The 16544-nt window shown below is 40.0% G+C and overlaps 1 protein-coding gene across 1 annotated transcript in view; it reads left to right on the forward strand.

The window, feature by feature from the left end:
- Window positions 1–4201: 4201 nt before the first annotated feature.
- The window catches only part of LOC119652613 (homeotic protein labial), a 113207-nt gene continuing 100864 nt past the window's right edge, over window positions 4202–16544 (forward strand). The window contains exon 1 of the mRNA XM_038056850.1: window positions 4202–5640. Within this exon, the coding sequence (XP_037912778.1) occupies window positions 4674–5640 (967 nt within the window). The 5' untranslated portion in view covers window positions 4202–4673. The remainder of the gene's footprint in view (window positions 5641–16544) is intronic.

The raw sequence follows: 16544 nt of genomic DNA on the forward strand, positions 1-16544 counted from the left end.
TATAACTTTAGTGCGCTTTCCATCAAACTTGGTAAGATCATGCTCTATATTATAGCTTACATCACTGCACGTGGTGCTAGGATGAACTTTAGGGGGTTTCGCAGCCAATTACTAAATATTACAGTACTATTATTAACTTTATTTCAGCAGATATCGGTATGGAAGGTATTTGGAAGCCCAAGCACCATATATTGGCATCCTCCTGATTTTTTTCAGATTTTTCGGTTCGGTAGTGTCTGAGGGGGGCCACACAGAAATGATCACTTTAAACCTCCCGCACTCTGTTTTACACAAAACCTTAAAAAGAAAGGTAGTCGAGCAAAATGTTCAAATTACCCTCTGATCCGGTTATTTTCTCATACGATGAACATTTTGAAACGCATTCTTGATAACCGTTTTTGCGAAATCGTTGAAATAACCGTGAATGAAGCCGGATTTGCCAAGAACTCCGTTACTATTGACGCAATACACGCTGCGCCGTTACCCACGGAGACACACACCGTGAGGAGCATCGCCCTCTTTACATTGCATTTCTGGATCAGAAGAAAGCGTTTGACTATGTGCCACGAACGCATCTGGTATACTCTACGACAATACTTGGTCATCATCATCAACGGCGCAACAACCGGTATCCGGTCTAGACCTGCCTTAATAAGAAACTCCAGACATCCCGGTTTTGCGCCAAGGTCCACCAATTCGATATCCCTAAAGGCTGTCTGGCATCCGGGCCTACGCCATCGCTCCATCTTAGGCAGGGTGTGCCTCGTCTTCTTTTCCTACCATAGATATTGCCCTTACAGACTTTCCTGGCACTTAGTGCCACTATTTTAGATTGTCTTTTGCCAGTTTTTGGAGGCAAACCTACGGTTTTGACTCTAAGATTTGGTGTGTTTACCTGATGAAGAAGTTTCTGCAGCTCCATGCTTCTTGTCCTTCCATTAGAATAGCTAGTGGAAGGTTATCTTTATGGCAGTGATTTAGGTAGTCATCCAAAAGTTTCCCCCACCTTGATTGCAGTAAAATATGAAAAATTGAATCCCAAGCAAACTTCATAAACAAAGTTGCGCAAAGCTGCAACTTTAACGTTAATGCCAATGTAATACCTGACAACGGTGGCGAGAACGGGGGTCGAAATGTTTAATATTAGATCTACACCAAAGTATCGATGCCCTAGTTGCAAAGGAAGCAATCCTAACGGAACTTTCGCCTCGAAAAGTGGAGAGCTGGAAGTTGCAATTCTCGCCATGAAAAGTAAATGGGCGCCAGAATCCAAAGGACCATAGACTGGCGTTTCATCTTCGGCCGAATTCAGTGCTCATTCATAAGGAATAGACTCACCGACGCGATTCGTCTTGCCGGAGACTTATCTTACCCCGTAAGATTCCAGATATAGTAGGCTCACAAGAAAATGAATTCCACGTGCTAAGTTACCTTTTGCGGATATTGAGGGATTATCTGGAGACGCAGGAAGGCCAGAGGAAGGTGGATATAATACGGTATATAATTGTCTACTAATACTGGACCTGCCAGAATAGTGGCGCCTGGTCTGTTATGCAGATGATGTTTGAACACTTGTTGCCGGGCGCGCATGCGTAGTCATTTTGATTAAGACGAGAATCCCGACCTTGCGTCCATGTCGATCAGCGAGTTGATTATAGAGTCAATACCAATAGTTAAGTACCTTGGGTTGATGCTCGAATCTACATAAGATGAGCTTTTTCGATCAAATCAAAACTGCTGCGGGCAAGGTCGTGGTTAGAGTTTTGGCTTTAAGCTCAGGGGAGATGGTTGCTTGGGAAGAACACAAAACAACATACACTAAATGAATGGCGACTTTCTTGGGAAAACAAGGCAAGAGGAAAATAGATTGTGCGGCTCATCCACAATTTCGGTCCGTGGCAGATCCGAAAGTATGCTAAGAAACAATCTTACCATACTTTCTGATTTGCCACGGACCTAAGGTAAGAAGCAATCTTAACATACTTGCGGATCTGCCGCAGACCGTATGCAGCTTCTAAGCGGATGGTGTTTTTCAGTACTATCTGCACTAGATTGGCAAGGCACGACTCCCTGACTGTGTGTTCTACACTCCCTGACTGTGTTCTGGGTAACGACGCCGATTACAAATTTTTTCTCGTGCAAGGTAGGATGGGATTCGTCAGCATTTCATGCAGATAGAGAAGAACTCACTCCGGACAACATTGTCAGAAAGATGTAGAGGGGGACTAAATAAATAAATAAATAAATTTTAAGCATTATGCTCGTGTTGTTATTCTGCGGAATAAAAATTGAACTCGGTTGGCAGTTAAGCTCATGGTGTTTAACGTAGGTACCTGCCGTGAGACTTAATCCTACGGTCCTCTTAAGACACGGATTGATTTTGTGACCACAATCAGAGCCCCGCTGAGACAAGCAACAACGGTACCAGTCTATACCAAGTGCATGGCTTAGCTTTCATACTGGTGGATCCAAGAATTACCTAAATCTCTACCGAACTAAGGAGTACGGCACCCGTGTTGAAACGCAACACCACGCCGAGGCCCGAAGGTCTCTTCTCGCTTGGGCACAACCACAACCACCATGAAACTCCCACTAGGGGGGCCAACCGCAAATAACCGAGCTGTACTCACATACAACGGGAGTTCACTCGAAGTATGAGAGTCCAGGGACTTTCCCGGTTCCCAGGGTACCAGTATACCCCTGGTAAGGTTTCGTGACCAATTTGCCACTTCAGATGAGTCCCCGTGCAGACTCGGGTCTGATCGCCCCGTCTTCCTCACCGCCACCTCTGAGCACCAAACTCGGTTGGCAGGGGTTTCTTTGAACTAACAAGTCCCGTCTCTCTCTCCGTCTCTCTCTCCGTCTCTCTCTCCGTCTCTCTCTTCCATCTGGTGGAAGGAACTGTCTAACTTGAAGGCTCGCTAAGGCGGGAGAGCTAGCCCTAAATAATTTGTCAAATGGGCAGTTCTCTAATCACGGGGAAGTGTTTAGTTGGTAGTTCGACGGCATACAACGAATAATTTTCGAGCGGTTGCTACATATGTACTCTATGTACGCTATATATGTCCCTTGTCTACCTCTCATTTAACATTTAACATGCATTTAGACTGTTTTAGGCTTCATGGTGAATTTTTTTGGAAATTACTACATCAAAATCGCCAAAAAATGTAGTGTCCACACCCAAAATACAAAATCCACCAGAAAGGAAATTAACCTTGAACGCAAAGATACACTATATCCGTGTTAGACAACCTTAAATCTCATCGCAAGAGCTCCATGGAAAATTCAAAAAGAAAAGCGATATAAAAAACATTTTTAAGATAGCTCAGTGCAATGTAATAATTTTCGCACCGCTTATGGGATATATTTAGAAAATATTTACAATCAAATCTTTCCCAAGAATATATTTCAGTTTTTGAATACGAATACGATATCCCGAATTGCTTAAAAAACGGCCAATTTTTTATGAATTATTATATGTACGTGCATATGTCATAATTTCCTACGGAACAAAAACCGGGAAAGTATCAAGTAAGGTATATTGAACTGGCTGCCCACTCTCAACCACTACAAAGCATATCTCAGTATACAAGAACGCATAGTAATTAACATTCCCCGCAAAACATCCGCGTAGCTATCACTCTTTGTTCAATTACGCGAACTTCTTAAACTATAGTACAAATAGATGTCACCTTCATTTCCTTAACCTTGAATCTCTCGCAATTCCTGACAGAAAATCGAAATCCAATGTAAGTAAATCCCATAGTAAACAGAAATCAAGTTGTCGAATAAATTCGCATTTCTGTATCTTGAGATTCTTTCTTCTGAATCGTCCATCTCGTGGGATTGCCTTGCAACGGCTAAACAACCCCGAAGCCATGTGCCAGCCTTCAAATTTTTTTTTTCCCGTGGATTAAGTAATTCCGAAAACATGCCGATCCCAGCAATGTTCCCAACCATTCCCATGGGCTTAGTATCCAATTCACACTTCATTAGGCGTGGCTATAACCTAATCGCAGAAAATGGAAGCCCAATTCCCGCCTAATCTAAAGTGCGCATGGCACCGAAAATAAGATACTTTCGGGTTACGCCTCCTGATATCAGTTTGTGAAGATAGAAAAGAGACAACCATGTTTTGTCCACTGATAAGGCATTTCTCAAAACCAGTTTCACCAGGGCTACTATCGTGAATGACTGCCTGTTCGCCGCGTGGGGAGTCACATTCTAGTGGTAACAGTCGACGGGGCGACGACGAAGGTTTCCTTTCATGAAAAGTTGTTTCTGAGACGGGAAAACGCGTTTTCCGGTACCGAGTTCCTTAAGTTACTGTGCAGTGTCGAGTTTCCTTGTGTATTATTGTGGAATTTCCTACGTGTAATAATTTGAACCAGTACATTTGCGGTATTGTGATCAGGACAACTAGCGACAAGGAGTGCTTAAATCCTTACGAACCGATGAATAAAATCCCTTGAAAAGTTTGATATGAATTTTGAAGGAATTCCGACCATATTTGAATGAAAGTGTGAAAAGTGCTGAATAATATATTGTGCAACCATTGGAGGGACGCTGTTACTAGCGAGGATAGAGATTGTGTTGATAAAGTGGTTTCCAATTGAAATGGTGGATGGGAATTAGACAAAGTATTTAAACGAAAATATAGGGTGCTTTTCAATATGATGGACGTGAGCATGTACGGAAATCCCTCAAATAATTATCACAGCTCCGATGTGGGAGCAGGCGGATACACTTACTTCCCAGCCTCATCGCATCATCATCTGCATCATCACAATCACTTACAGTATAACGCTCATAACCAGCACAATCTGGGGACAAACGATACAAATATCTATCACATAAGTAGCTCTGCGGCGGGAGTAGTAGGAACTGGTTGCTCAACCCCAAATTTACCTAACAATAGTAATAATAACAATAATATAATTAACGCCAATAGTTCTAACAACTCCCTCATCACAACATCAACCAGCCTAGGATCAAATTCTATCTATCACTCGCATCTTTATAGTCCGACGGCCGCTGAGTATGGAATAACCACTACTACCCCGCAGCATCCATCAAGCAGTTCACCAAGTGATTCATATTATGATAATGACAGTGTTCAATCCTACTACAATCCCGCGACTGGTCAACAGACCACGGTGATCCAGGACCCACATATCATTAGTTCGGAAAATGGATTAAGCTACACAAATCTGGATTGCATTTATAACCAAAGCCCGCACACAGTGTCTAATACGAGCTACCTCCACACGGCGGATGAGAAAATTTCGCTTTCTTCCACCCATTACAATCTAGCGGATGATCTTCTGGTGGCAACTGGTCAGCCAGGACAACATGGTACCCTTCCCAGTCACGCCACCTGGCATCATGCCCCGCATTTGCAACACGGTGGATATAGCACTGTCGATAATTCCTTGGCTCATCAAATGGGTCTGGACACGTTAACAACAGGTATTCCAGGCAGACAGCAGATCAATGCTCTAACGTCGCCGGGATCAATGAATCGAGGACACCTTTCACCGGGAGGAACATCAAATCAACAAATGTCTTCACAACAGCAACAGCAAACTGTGCCGACTTACAAATGGATGCAATTGAAGCGGAATGTGCCAAAACCACAAGGTAAGGATTATTGAATGCATCAAATTTGATTTTTCAAAAATGGCAAAAAGACATATTTCGTCCCAAGGGGGTAGTATATATATACGTGAACCGATGAAACACTGCTTTTGTCAAAATGACGTAAATATTGTATCATCGAAGGCGGCGAGGTCCCAAAGGTATAGACGCGTTTCGTCCAATTTAAATCGATCAGAGAGAAGCATATTGGGCATGGAATATTGTCTTCCTATGAGAAGAGTGTTCTATATAGAATATAGAATAAGGACAAATCAAGTTTCAACCACACTATCTTTTTGGGTGAACTGAGTTGTAACTTATGCAAAAGGCACTGCCTCAAGAATAACGTCTACTCTTCGAATATAAGTTTTTGAAAAGACTACTCAGTTTCATGCTGGAATTAGAAGAATCATTCGAAGACGCATAAAGTAAATCTCAGACAGAAGTTGTTGTGAATACATTCTTTTACATGTGAGCCTAGTGTTATCATTGAATCAATTCACCCTAAAAAGACGGTACCTACCATAACCTTAACCCGTTCAGATACCACTTAAACTCAACAAGCTGAATATCCTGTAGTTCTCCAAGCCGTTAAAACTTTGGAGAATTTTAGTTGCATAAGAAACCACCTCTCCATAACACCCTTAATTAACATTTTATATCCTTGTTCCCCAAATCAATAGAGTAAAAAATACAAGATCAAAACAAAAAAGATAGATTTCCTACTTACAAAAACCATATCAGTATTCACAGCTTTATAGTAATAAATTGACATGATAGACGTTAAGAAACCAACACCAAAAAAAGTAGGAAGTGTTAGCGAGTACGGTTGATAAAGGCACTAAGACAATTTTAAGAAATAGGATTCGTGGGTTAAATATTCAGATTCCGGGCAAAAGTTTGTCAGTACTTATTACCTCGTTGAAGATAATATATTATTCACAGGGACACAAAAGCAACCACTAAATTGTCATTTTTGACAGTTGGAACTTAGGATACTTATTAAAGAAGATGCCATCTACCAACTTTAAATAGCATATAGTAGTTGTAATCATTCTTATAAACCGGACACTCGGGGTGGCAAGGGAGATCTGTATCGACTTGGCAAAAGCCCAAGCGAATGCACACAAGATATCGAACACTTCTGTTGCGTTAATGACAAGAACAGTACTTTGCTTACCAACCGTCGAGCCGCAACGGATAGATGACGAGAATACTTCGAGCAGATTTCAACTGAAGAATTTGCTCATCTTCCACTTCCACAATCATTGCTGAGATTTGGAAAAGCTCTACCTGTCAGCGCAAATGAAGTCAAGGAGGCAATAAAACGAATAAAATCGGGGAAAACTACAGGCCCTGACGACATCGCATCTGAGCTCTGGAAAGCGAAGAGCAGGACCCAACACTGTGGCTCAGTGAATTCTTTAATCGGATTATTCAGGAAAGTAGAACAACATCTGACTGACAGGAAAGTACCACAGTTTCAATATGGAAACAGGGAAGTAATCCAGCAGAATGTTCAAATTACCGTTCGATCCGATTACTATCCTATACCATGAAGATTTTTGAACGCATTCTTGATAACCGTATTCGAGAAATCGTTGAAATAACCGTGAATCAAGCGGGATTTGTCAAGAACTGCACAACTACTGACGCAATACACGCTGCGCGGTGACTCATGGAGAAACACCGTGAGAAGAATCTCCCTCTTTACATTGCATTTCTGGATCTAAAGAAAGTGTTTGATCATTTGCCACACAAACTCATCTGGTATACTCTACGACAGCACTTAGTGCCAGAAGAACTTGTGCGCTGGATTCGATTGCTCTACAACGATCCGAAAAGTAAGGTTCGAAGTGTGGCGGGTGTATCAAAACCGCTTCGTATCTCCGTTGGTGTTCATGAAGGATGCGAGGGGCCCTTTGTTATGGACACTGTAACACGGGACATCCAATGTCCAACGCCCTATACACTGCTTTATGAAGATAATAGCGTCCAATAAAACAATAATCAACAGCAACTTGTCCAGAAATGGAATGATCGTTTCAAGCAATACGGTGTCAGATTGAATCTGAATAAAACTGAGTTTTTGACGACCCATCCCAATGAAACAGGCACAATCACTGTTAATGGCAGTGATCTGCCTAGAACTGAGCGATTTGAATAACTAGGGTCAATGCTATCAGCCAATGGAAAACTGCGTTATGAGATTACTTCAGGCATAAACGCAACCTGGATGAAGTGCGTTCCGCAACTGGTGTTCTTTGTGGTGGACGTATCAACGAACGTCTCAAATCTAAAATTTATCGCAATATCGTCCATTCTGTCGCTCTCTATGGTTCTGAGTGTTGGCCGACGAAGATGTTGCTTTGGAATAGTGGCGGGACACGTTTTGATCACATCCGAAATGAGGATATCCGCGATCGATATGGCGTAGCATCGATCGAGGAAAAACTGCGAGAGAGGGGTCTTCGATGGTATGCCCACGTAATTCGCGCTAACGAAAATGTATATATTTTTGATATTCACATACATACATGTACGACAATTATTTTTTTTTACAAACATAGGGGAATGCACCAACGAATTCACACATTCACGTTTACCTGATTAGATATCAGTAATTTCGGTAATTTTCAATGAATTCTCCAGACAAGTGAAAGCTTGAGAATGGGGAACGTGAAAAGTATTTTCTATTGTCTTATTTGTATATTAGATACAATGAAATGCTGAACTTTTCCACAATATGACGCTACCCACAAATCTTATGACGCATTCAGGGTCCGAACATTTGTGACTAATTAATGGTTCCTTGGTCATGAAGGAACTCAAAATATTTAAGTATCTATCATCACCATCATCATCAATGGCTCAACAACCGGGATCAGGTATAGGCCTGCCTTAAAAAGAAACTTCAGACATCCCGGTTTTGCGCCGAGGTCCACCAATTCGATATCCCTAAAAGCTGCCTGGCGTCCTGACCTACGCCATCGCTCCATCTTAGGCAGGGTCTGCCTCGTCTTCTTTTTTTTACCATAGATATTGCCCTTATAGACTTTCCGGTTTGGATCATCGTCATCCATACGGATTAAGTGACCCGCCTTCCGTAACTTATTGAGCTTGCTATACGCTATACTATACGCTAATAACGTGCGGACTTTTTTTGAATTTTGAGTATTTATCTGAGGCAGCTACAATTTTTGCCAGGCGGAAATAAATTGATATCATCAATTTAGGTGTTGACTTTTGTTGGCTCATATTATAGACTGTTGTTTGGTTTCTGGATGATACTTATAGAAACAAGCTTACCCACATGTAATAACTTTGTGGTAGATGCTAGATTGGCCCTTTCTAAATGTCACCAGTAAATATTTAGCGAAATGAACGCGTGCCTCCTTTTGAGCGTCATTTGAAGTGCGTGGAACCAATCGAGAAGATATTTTTCGCGTATCCTAGATGATGATAAAATATTCTTAACACATTCATAGCATTCAGCAATCATTTCTTAGGTCAATTGTCAACTGTCGAACGTCCCGTCTGAAATCTTCAAAAACACTTTGACACAGTTTTCAGTGAGAGTACATTCGATCCAGATGTACTTAGGCATCCAATAAAAATTTGCGTTAGCTTCAGCTGACGTTGAAAACCATGGAAAACAACGCATCGATTTTCTTTAGTATTGGTAACGGAATTTGTGAGAACATAGCATCACCAAATGTGGATTTTCCGGTCTAAATTTTTATTGACCTTTCTGGAATTTGTTCGGAAGCCTCAAGTGGTTAGAGCGCTGGGCTGTCATAGCGGAAAGTCACGGTTCAAACCTCACTGGTGGCAGAGGGATTTGTTATCATGGCTGGGTGTCGGATACCAGTCGCCTTAGTTGGTAATAATCTCGAACGAACGCAATGCTGATCACATTGCTCCTTACAGTATACTGTTACGGTCTTGATGGGAATGCTCTGACACGCTTGAGAGCCCTGCACCAATATAGATTGTTGCGCCAACGATTATTTCTGAAATTTTACATGAAATATCGCTAAATTATGACAAACAACCAACAATGCTCAAACTTCGTTAATGAATCAAGGCAACTCTTGGAGTCAAAACATTCACCTCGCCTAAAACCTCTACGAGAGAACCTAAGGTCGTTCGAACGGCATTCTTACTGCTTCTCAAGGAACAACAACATGAAGACCCTAATATTCCATTCAACCAATAATACTCTCAATATATCTTGAAAATATCGGCTGTTAGCAAACGGAGAAGATATTCCTGCATTTCTTAAATAACTCTATTCTACCTGCCTACCTGCCTACTCTACTCTCTCTTCAAATTTAAGAGGCAGATATACATAGTTTTGGTGGGCTATTGGAGGAACAATTTGGACGACCTCTGCATTTAAGACTTACAAAAACGTATGAACGATGCTGGTAGAAAATGATTTTAATAGAAGTTCTAGGAGGTAAATGAACATTGTGAGGGCTTCTCCGACATTTTTTTTAGTCTCTCTATACTGGGCCCCGAGAAAGTTAAAGCGTGGAGAGAGTCCAAAGAGTCCAAAATCTGTCAATTCATCTAAAAGAAATCCAAAAAACATATAGGAATTGTCTGAAAATAACCCCACCTAGCATAACTTTATATCATAAGAATCATAACGAAGATGGGGCTTAGAAAATTTAGTAAAAAGCGCGTAATATCTTAAAGACTAAAGCGGAGTGGAGAGAAATTAATGAATCTTGGCTGTAACATCAATTCTTATCAAAACATTTCTCAACCACTAAGTCAACTGAAAGAAAACGTAAGAAGAAGAAGACGAACAAGCAATAGAAAAAATAATTGCTTTAAAAAACTTTCCATGAAAATATCATTAAGTCCCCAGACTAACACGTACTAAGGAAGAGGACAAGTGATCTTCCAAATATCGATATATGATAAATAAAATATTTGTTCGACATTAAAGGAAAATTTAGCGTTTTTTTTTATTTTTCAACAATAAACAACCCGAACAAAACAACATATACAACAATAGAAGTCTGTAACAGTCTATGAAATATATAGTCCTTCTTCTTCCCACTTCGCGCCATATGCACAAACTCTGAGAATCATTGTGTAAAAGTTTGCAGACTTATCTTCAATAACATCAAAGAAGCTTTGGAACGGGGTCACCAAGGAGTTTATGGGCATTACTTTACGCTTTCTAAATAAGCGTCAGTCGTAGTCCGTACTGCCTTGTTCGGAAGGCGTGAAGGGCTTCGATAAACTATGGTACCTTTCTTTTATCACGGTCACAATACTGATGGCATTTGCGTGCTTTATCTGTAAGCTATGAACCTTGACCAAATTACCCTGAAGAAAGAGGCAAGCAGAGTCAGATTAAAGGTGAATACTGATAAAGCAAGATTCTCAGTTTGACTGGTCGCCGCACCCCGCTTGTCCGTATTATTGGGTAGCGCGTTGAAATTCAACTTGCATATCTAGTCAGTGTTGTTAATGCCTACAAGGGCTACGAACTCGGTGCGTTAACAGCGCTAATTTGCAGCTATATCAACATGACCATCAAGAACTTGGAAGCAATAAGCCTTTGTCAACACTTGCCTGGGTCGTCTCATCTAAGTAATTTGGGTTGATACAGTTTGGAATGAAGAACTTCAGCAAACGGGCCAAGTTCCGGTAAAAGCGTTAATTAGAAGGTAAAAGTGACAGTGGATAAGCCAGACATTGAGAAAGAGCGGCAACTCCATTGCTGGCTATACTATGGAGTGCAGAAAGGTATGATTGATGCAATGAAACCATGTCAATTATATTTGCACATATATCCACTGAATATCTGTGTGTCCTTGCGGTATTTCTATAGATTAAATTTTTGAAAATTTATGGACGGTTTTTCTTTTCCGCTAAAATTTTATTTTAATAATTTTAGTAATAATATAGCGATCCTTCGGGAACCACTTATTCCATTCTTCCCTGTTATACATCTGCCCAGACGAAAAAGAAAACTACCCAATAATTTCCATGCATTTAATGTTACTATTAAAACCAGAGCTATCTACTTATTTCTCCAATTAACAACCGAAACCAGCTTGAATTCATTAGTCTCAATTCAATTAGTCTCCTTTTTTCAACCCTCAATGTAGACGAGTTTACTTACAAATACAAAGTTCATGGCTGAGGGAATAAGGTGTGCACGGAAGACATCACTCAATGGCATGTTTGGTGCGAGGTACGTCCTGTATATGATAGCTTTGTTTCTAGTTCTGCAAGGGATCAATATACCATCAAGCTTCTCAATAGGAATCAATTCGAGTCTAAACTCTGTCTCAAACCGGCAGACATGAGTGGAACAAAGATTTCTCCAATTTTGGGATTTTGGGATTATTCCTAATTCAGTAAAAGTAATTCACTAGAGTATACAATCGATAATCAAGCGAGAATTCATATCTCAAAAGCCTCGGCACGGGGGATTGATCGGTTTGTGTCTGTCTGTGATTGTTCTGGGTGAGGTAAATAGGGAGTCCGCAAAGAAAAAAAATAGCTGCATATCAGCAAATACACTCCCTCGTCAGATTGTCACTGGATAAAACAAATGAAATGTTGCATATGACGCAAAGCCGCCGACATAACAGCATCAACTTTTTGACCTATCGATCTAGGTCGGAATCTTAATTACCTTGCTCTGGACTCGCCACTTACGCTGTGTTAAATCAAATAAATAATAATGAAACAGAATCACAGTTTCTTTGAGCCCCTCTCTCCTGATAAGAGTCTTGGACCGATATATGGGTGAATAATAAGGATCTGTTCTTCGCATTATAATAAAGGTGAATCCGCTATTGTCTGCAGTTTTCCAAAGGGTTTTAGGATGTTAAAGCGAAGTCACCCAAGCTTTCTTCACGTCCCCCTAAGAAACTCCCCTATAACAAACGGTAAGTTCTTTTTCAATTTGAGTTCTCGTAAATTTTTGATGGTGCGTAATGCGTGCAAGTACACCTACGTCAACCTCGTTTTCGATTACCAAAAATGCCCTTTAGCTCCCCCCGAGACTTCTCGAGGCATCGCCACTCGTCCTCTACTGTTTTACGCCATCGGCCATCTTAGGATGCACAATACAATTATCGCCCCTCCTTAATGCGTGACCTATCTACTGCCACTTCCGATCACAGTGCGTATGGGCACCAGGCCGATGATAGGTTTATTTTTTTCGACTATGATGGTTTGAGTAAGTACTTGATCTACTTTAGGGAGTTACCAACGTTAACCTTAAAGAAGAGGTTATACAAATTACTAAGCCTAATGTTCTAAGGTTTTAGTTGATGCCACTGAGTTTCTGTAGGAATTATATTTTGTGAGAACCCGATGAGTTTGCTCTTGGCCCGAAAGTTTAAGGATTTTGTCAAAGAGAACAGCAAGAGTTGGCAATCTTTGAGCAGCAATTAGCAATTCTTTATTAGGGCCATTGGTAAAACAGAGTTTAGCATTCTCTTTAGGGATTTTCACACTAAGTAATTGGTGCCCATTCCTGGTCTCAGGATACCAACAAAAGTATCAAGTTTCAGGTTTTTTTTGTCCTTAGCATCCTTTTGAGTTCTTTACTAACTTTGTTCAACAAGGCCTTAACCTTGACGAAACGAGGTTTTTATCAGTCAGCTTTGGCTTTGCATTTGCTTCATGTAAGGATATCATCAGATTTTCCACTTTCTTCTGAATGTTTCGTAGTTCGGCGAATGATTTATTAGGAAAGTGAGACACAGTACCATTTATATTAGCTATTATAATCGAATGAGAGAATGTATGAAACGTATGTGCAGCAAAGTGGCGGCTATCATTATTTTTAACTATATTGAAATCGATAAGGTATGGCACTTTTTGTGATTTTGATTTTCCCGTGAAGGACTAATTCTAGGAGTTGTTTCCCCATTGCTTGGTTGCTTGTGGCGCGGCAGGATTCGCAGCATTCGAAATTTATTTCGAATGTCGCGAATACCAGCGGACAGATGACCTCACCGGCGCTCCACTCAGTTCGGACCTGGCTGCCAGAGTGGAGAACAGAGTAGGTGACGAGAAACGTCAAAAGAAAAAAAGACAGTTGGTTGGCAGTCATAGAATTTATGGACTGCTAACTTAAACACAACTTTTCATTATTTTATTTGAAGTTTACTTACTTAAATTCTATTATGATTTATCAAATTAAGCAACATTATATTACAAATTATTCCTCTTCAATGACTGCCAACCAACTGTCTTTTTTTCTTTTAACGTTTCTCGTCACCTACTCTGTTCCCCACTCTTGCAGTGAGGTCCGAACTGAGTGGAGCACCGGTGACGTCATCTGTCCGCTGGTATTCGCGACATTCGAAATAAATTTCCAATGCCGCGAATCCTGCCGCGCCACATGCTTTCCTCCTCCATAAAAACTAACTATGTCTCTTCAAATTGATCTCTTTTATGGCCATTTGCTTTCAATACCAATGCCTCATTTTCGGTACTCAATTTGTTGTATAAAAAAGTTATGTATAACATCTAAAAAAATAGAGAAGAAGTAATTTGAAATCCAAATGATTTGTAAATGATTTGAGTCCTGATTGAAAGCGAATGTAATCATATTCCCAATCCTGTCCTAATATACTCTTTGCAATTTCTGGAATAACGTTTCGTGAAATTTACATACAGCTTACCAGAAAACGTGGACAATTTTGATTGTGTATCACTGTAAATGGTTTACCGTCCTTACAACTATAAGGACTGGATTGTCAACTTCAAATTTACATTTATTTTCTCAAATTTTAAAAACAATACTACCCAACCCCCAAAAACCAATTTCATTCCTTTTGTCTCACTGAAGAACAGGTAGGGCCATTGGGAGAACTACCTAGAATTTCACCATATAGCACTCAAATAATCACCAATTTCTCCCCTATGAACATAAGGCATTCTTACCACCTGATAATATGTTATCAGGTGGTAACATGTTGTACTATTAGATACCTGAATTACGATATCCAAACATTATTAGAGTAACATAATTATACAATTTACGTTTAATTACTGCAAGTAGTTGTCCTGAAGAGGTTAATGCTAAAATGTAATACACTTTTTACACAACCCTTTTATTTGAAAGCTGTTCATGTTTATTATGTATTTATTATCGAAATATGTACTGAGATATTAGCAATACTGCAAATCCATTACAATGCGGAAGGAATTATGGCAGCCGCTGCAGTGTTATTTTGTGGAGCTGGGTACAAGTCTATTTTTCCAATAATGTGGTTATAGAAATGATATCATTATATGGTGTACATGGACAATATCTGTCGAACATGATTTCCTTTTAATAGAATGCACTTACATAATATATCGCAGTTTTCTCGATAAAGTAAATCTAAATGTTGTACTCGCACAAACAAGGCCCCATAATTACACCGTAAAGCTTTGGAACAGTGGGCTTCCATTAAAGATTCCATTCTGCTATTTTCTATGTTAACATTATATTTGTTTAGATATTTTTCAATCTACATAAGTTACAATTATTTTTGCTTTCCATAAATTTTTCTATACACGATGCTTGCTACCCCCAGTTGTCCGATTTAGGGAGTTCGATTCTGCTTGGGGCTATCGAAGTCTTTGATATTTTGTGTCGAGAGTTCGGAGCTGAGCAGAGAAAAGCTGAGATACTTCCGTTAGGGAAGATCCTTTCGAATTGGAATTTGAAGATTCTTTCGAATAGGAATTCGTTGAAAATACTTTAATCTGAAATCTAAATATTTCTTCTTTTTGGCACCGCAATTCCTAATGTTCAACTGACTTATAAAGAGATTTTAAGAGATCACTTAATAATCTTAAATTTTCTGGATTATAACGATCATCCCTTCCTCACGTTTATATCAACACAGTACTAGTCTACTATCAGAACTAAAAATTCGGAACATATAGTTTCCAATTCCAGAAATACAAACTCGTTTTTGGCATATATAGTAGTAGTTTTACCACTATCGTTATAACAGCTTAATTATGCAGATCATTTCCAGTCTATAATTACTGAGTATTTGAATGTATTCTTCTAGAAGAGCCTGAAATAATTCCATAAGCAATGTCAGAAAATTGTTATTTTTTTCATTTTTTCACATGGAGCATTGTGGTGCAAACTTGGCATGTACGAATCCAGAGTCATATGTGTCGTTTCAACTTCATGAAAAGATGGACTATTCAGGTCTTTGGTGTATATGGGAAAAGTACTGTTGATAGACTTATAATACAATGAATTATATACATACAACAAAGTAAGTTTAAGTAAACATAAATATGGAATATCGAATACCTACGAACAAATTAATTGTTTCGTGATAACTATAATGTGGCTGAAACTTTGTAATTAAATGCAAATTAAAATCAAAAAGTAACTGCCATTATATTTCAACCTTAGGTCGAATTTCCTGCCCCAATCGCGAAAACTCCACGTTTAAATTATAATTGACCGAGGTGAGCAATTGTCACTCGCTTCTCGCCACTTTACACTTTCCGTCTGCCGACGTATCAATTCTATCTATATAGTTATCTCCTCCGGCTTTGCACTGGCCTGCCAGGAATGCTCACGTTGCTTACAAATTTCTTCTACCTGTTTCGTTCCTTCTCGCATGGCCTCCTCCTGCCTCCACCTTCACTTATGACCTCTCCATGGTCTACTGCTTCTCGGCAGTTTCGCTCCACCTCTTTAGTCACCTCCTGACTGATCACTTCTTGTGTTTTTCGAATATCCTGACTGGACTTGCCGACTTCCTCCTGCTGCTTTTCAACTTTTTGCACCATCTCTTCCATCGGTTTTGGAATCTCCTTGGCATTCTCATGCTGTATCACTTCCTTCTGTATACTCACTTCCTGATACATCGACTTTCCATCCTGAAACACTACAAATC

The sequence above is a fragment of the Hermetia illucens genome, chromosome 3 (assembly GCF_905115235.1).
Source record: "Hermetia illucens chromosome 3, iHerIll2.2.curated.20191125, whole genome shotgun sequence".
NCBI lineage: Eukaryota > Metazoa > Arthropoda > Insecta > Diptera > Stratiomyidae > Hermetia > Hermetia illucens.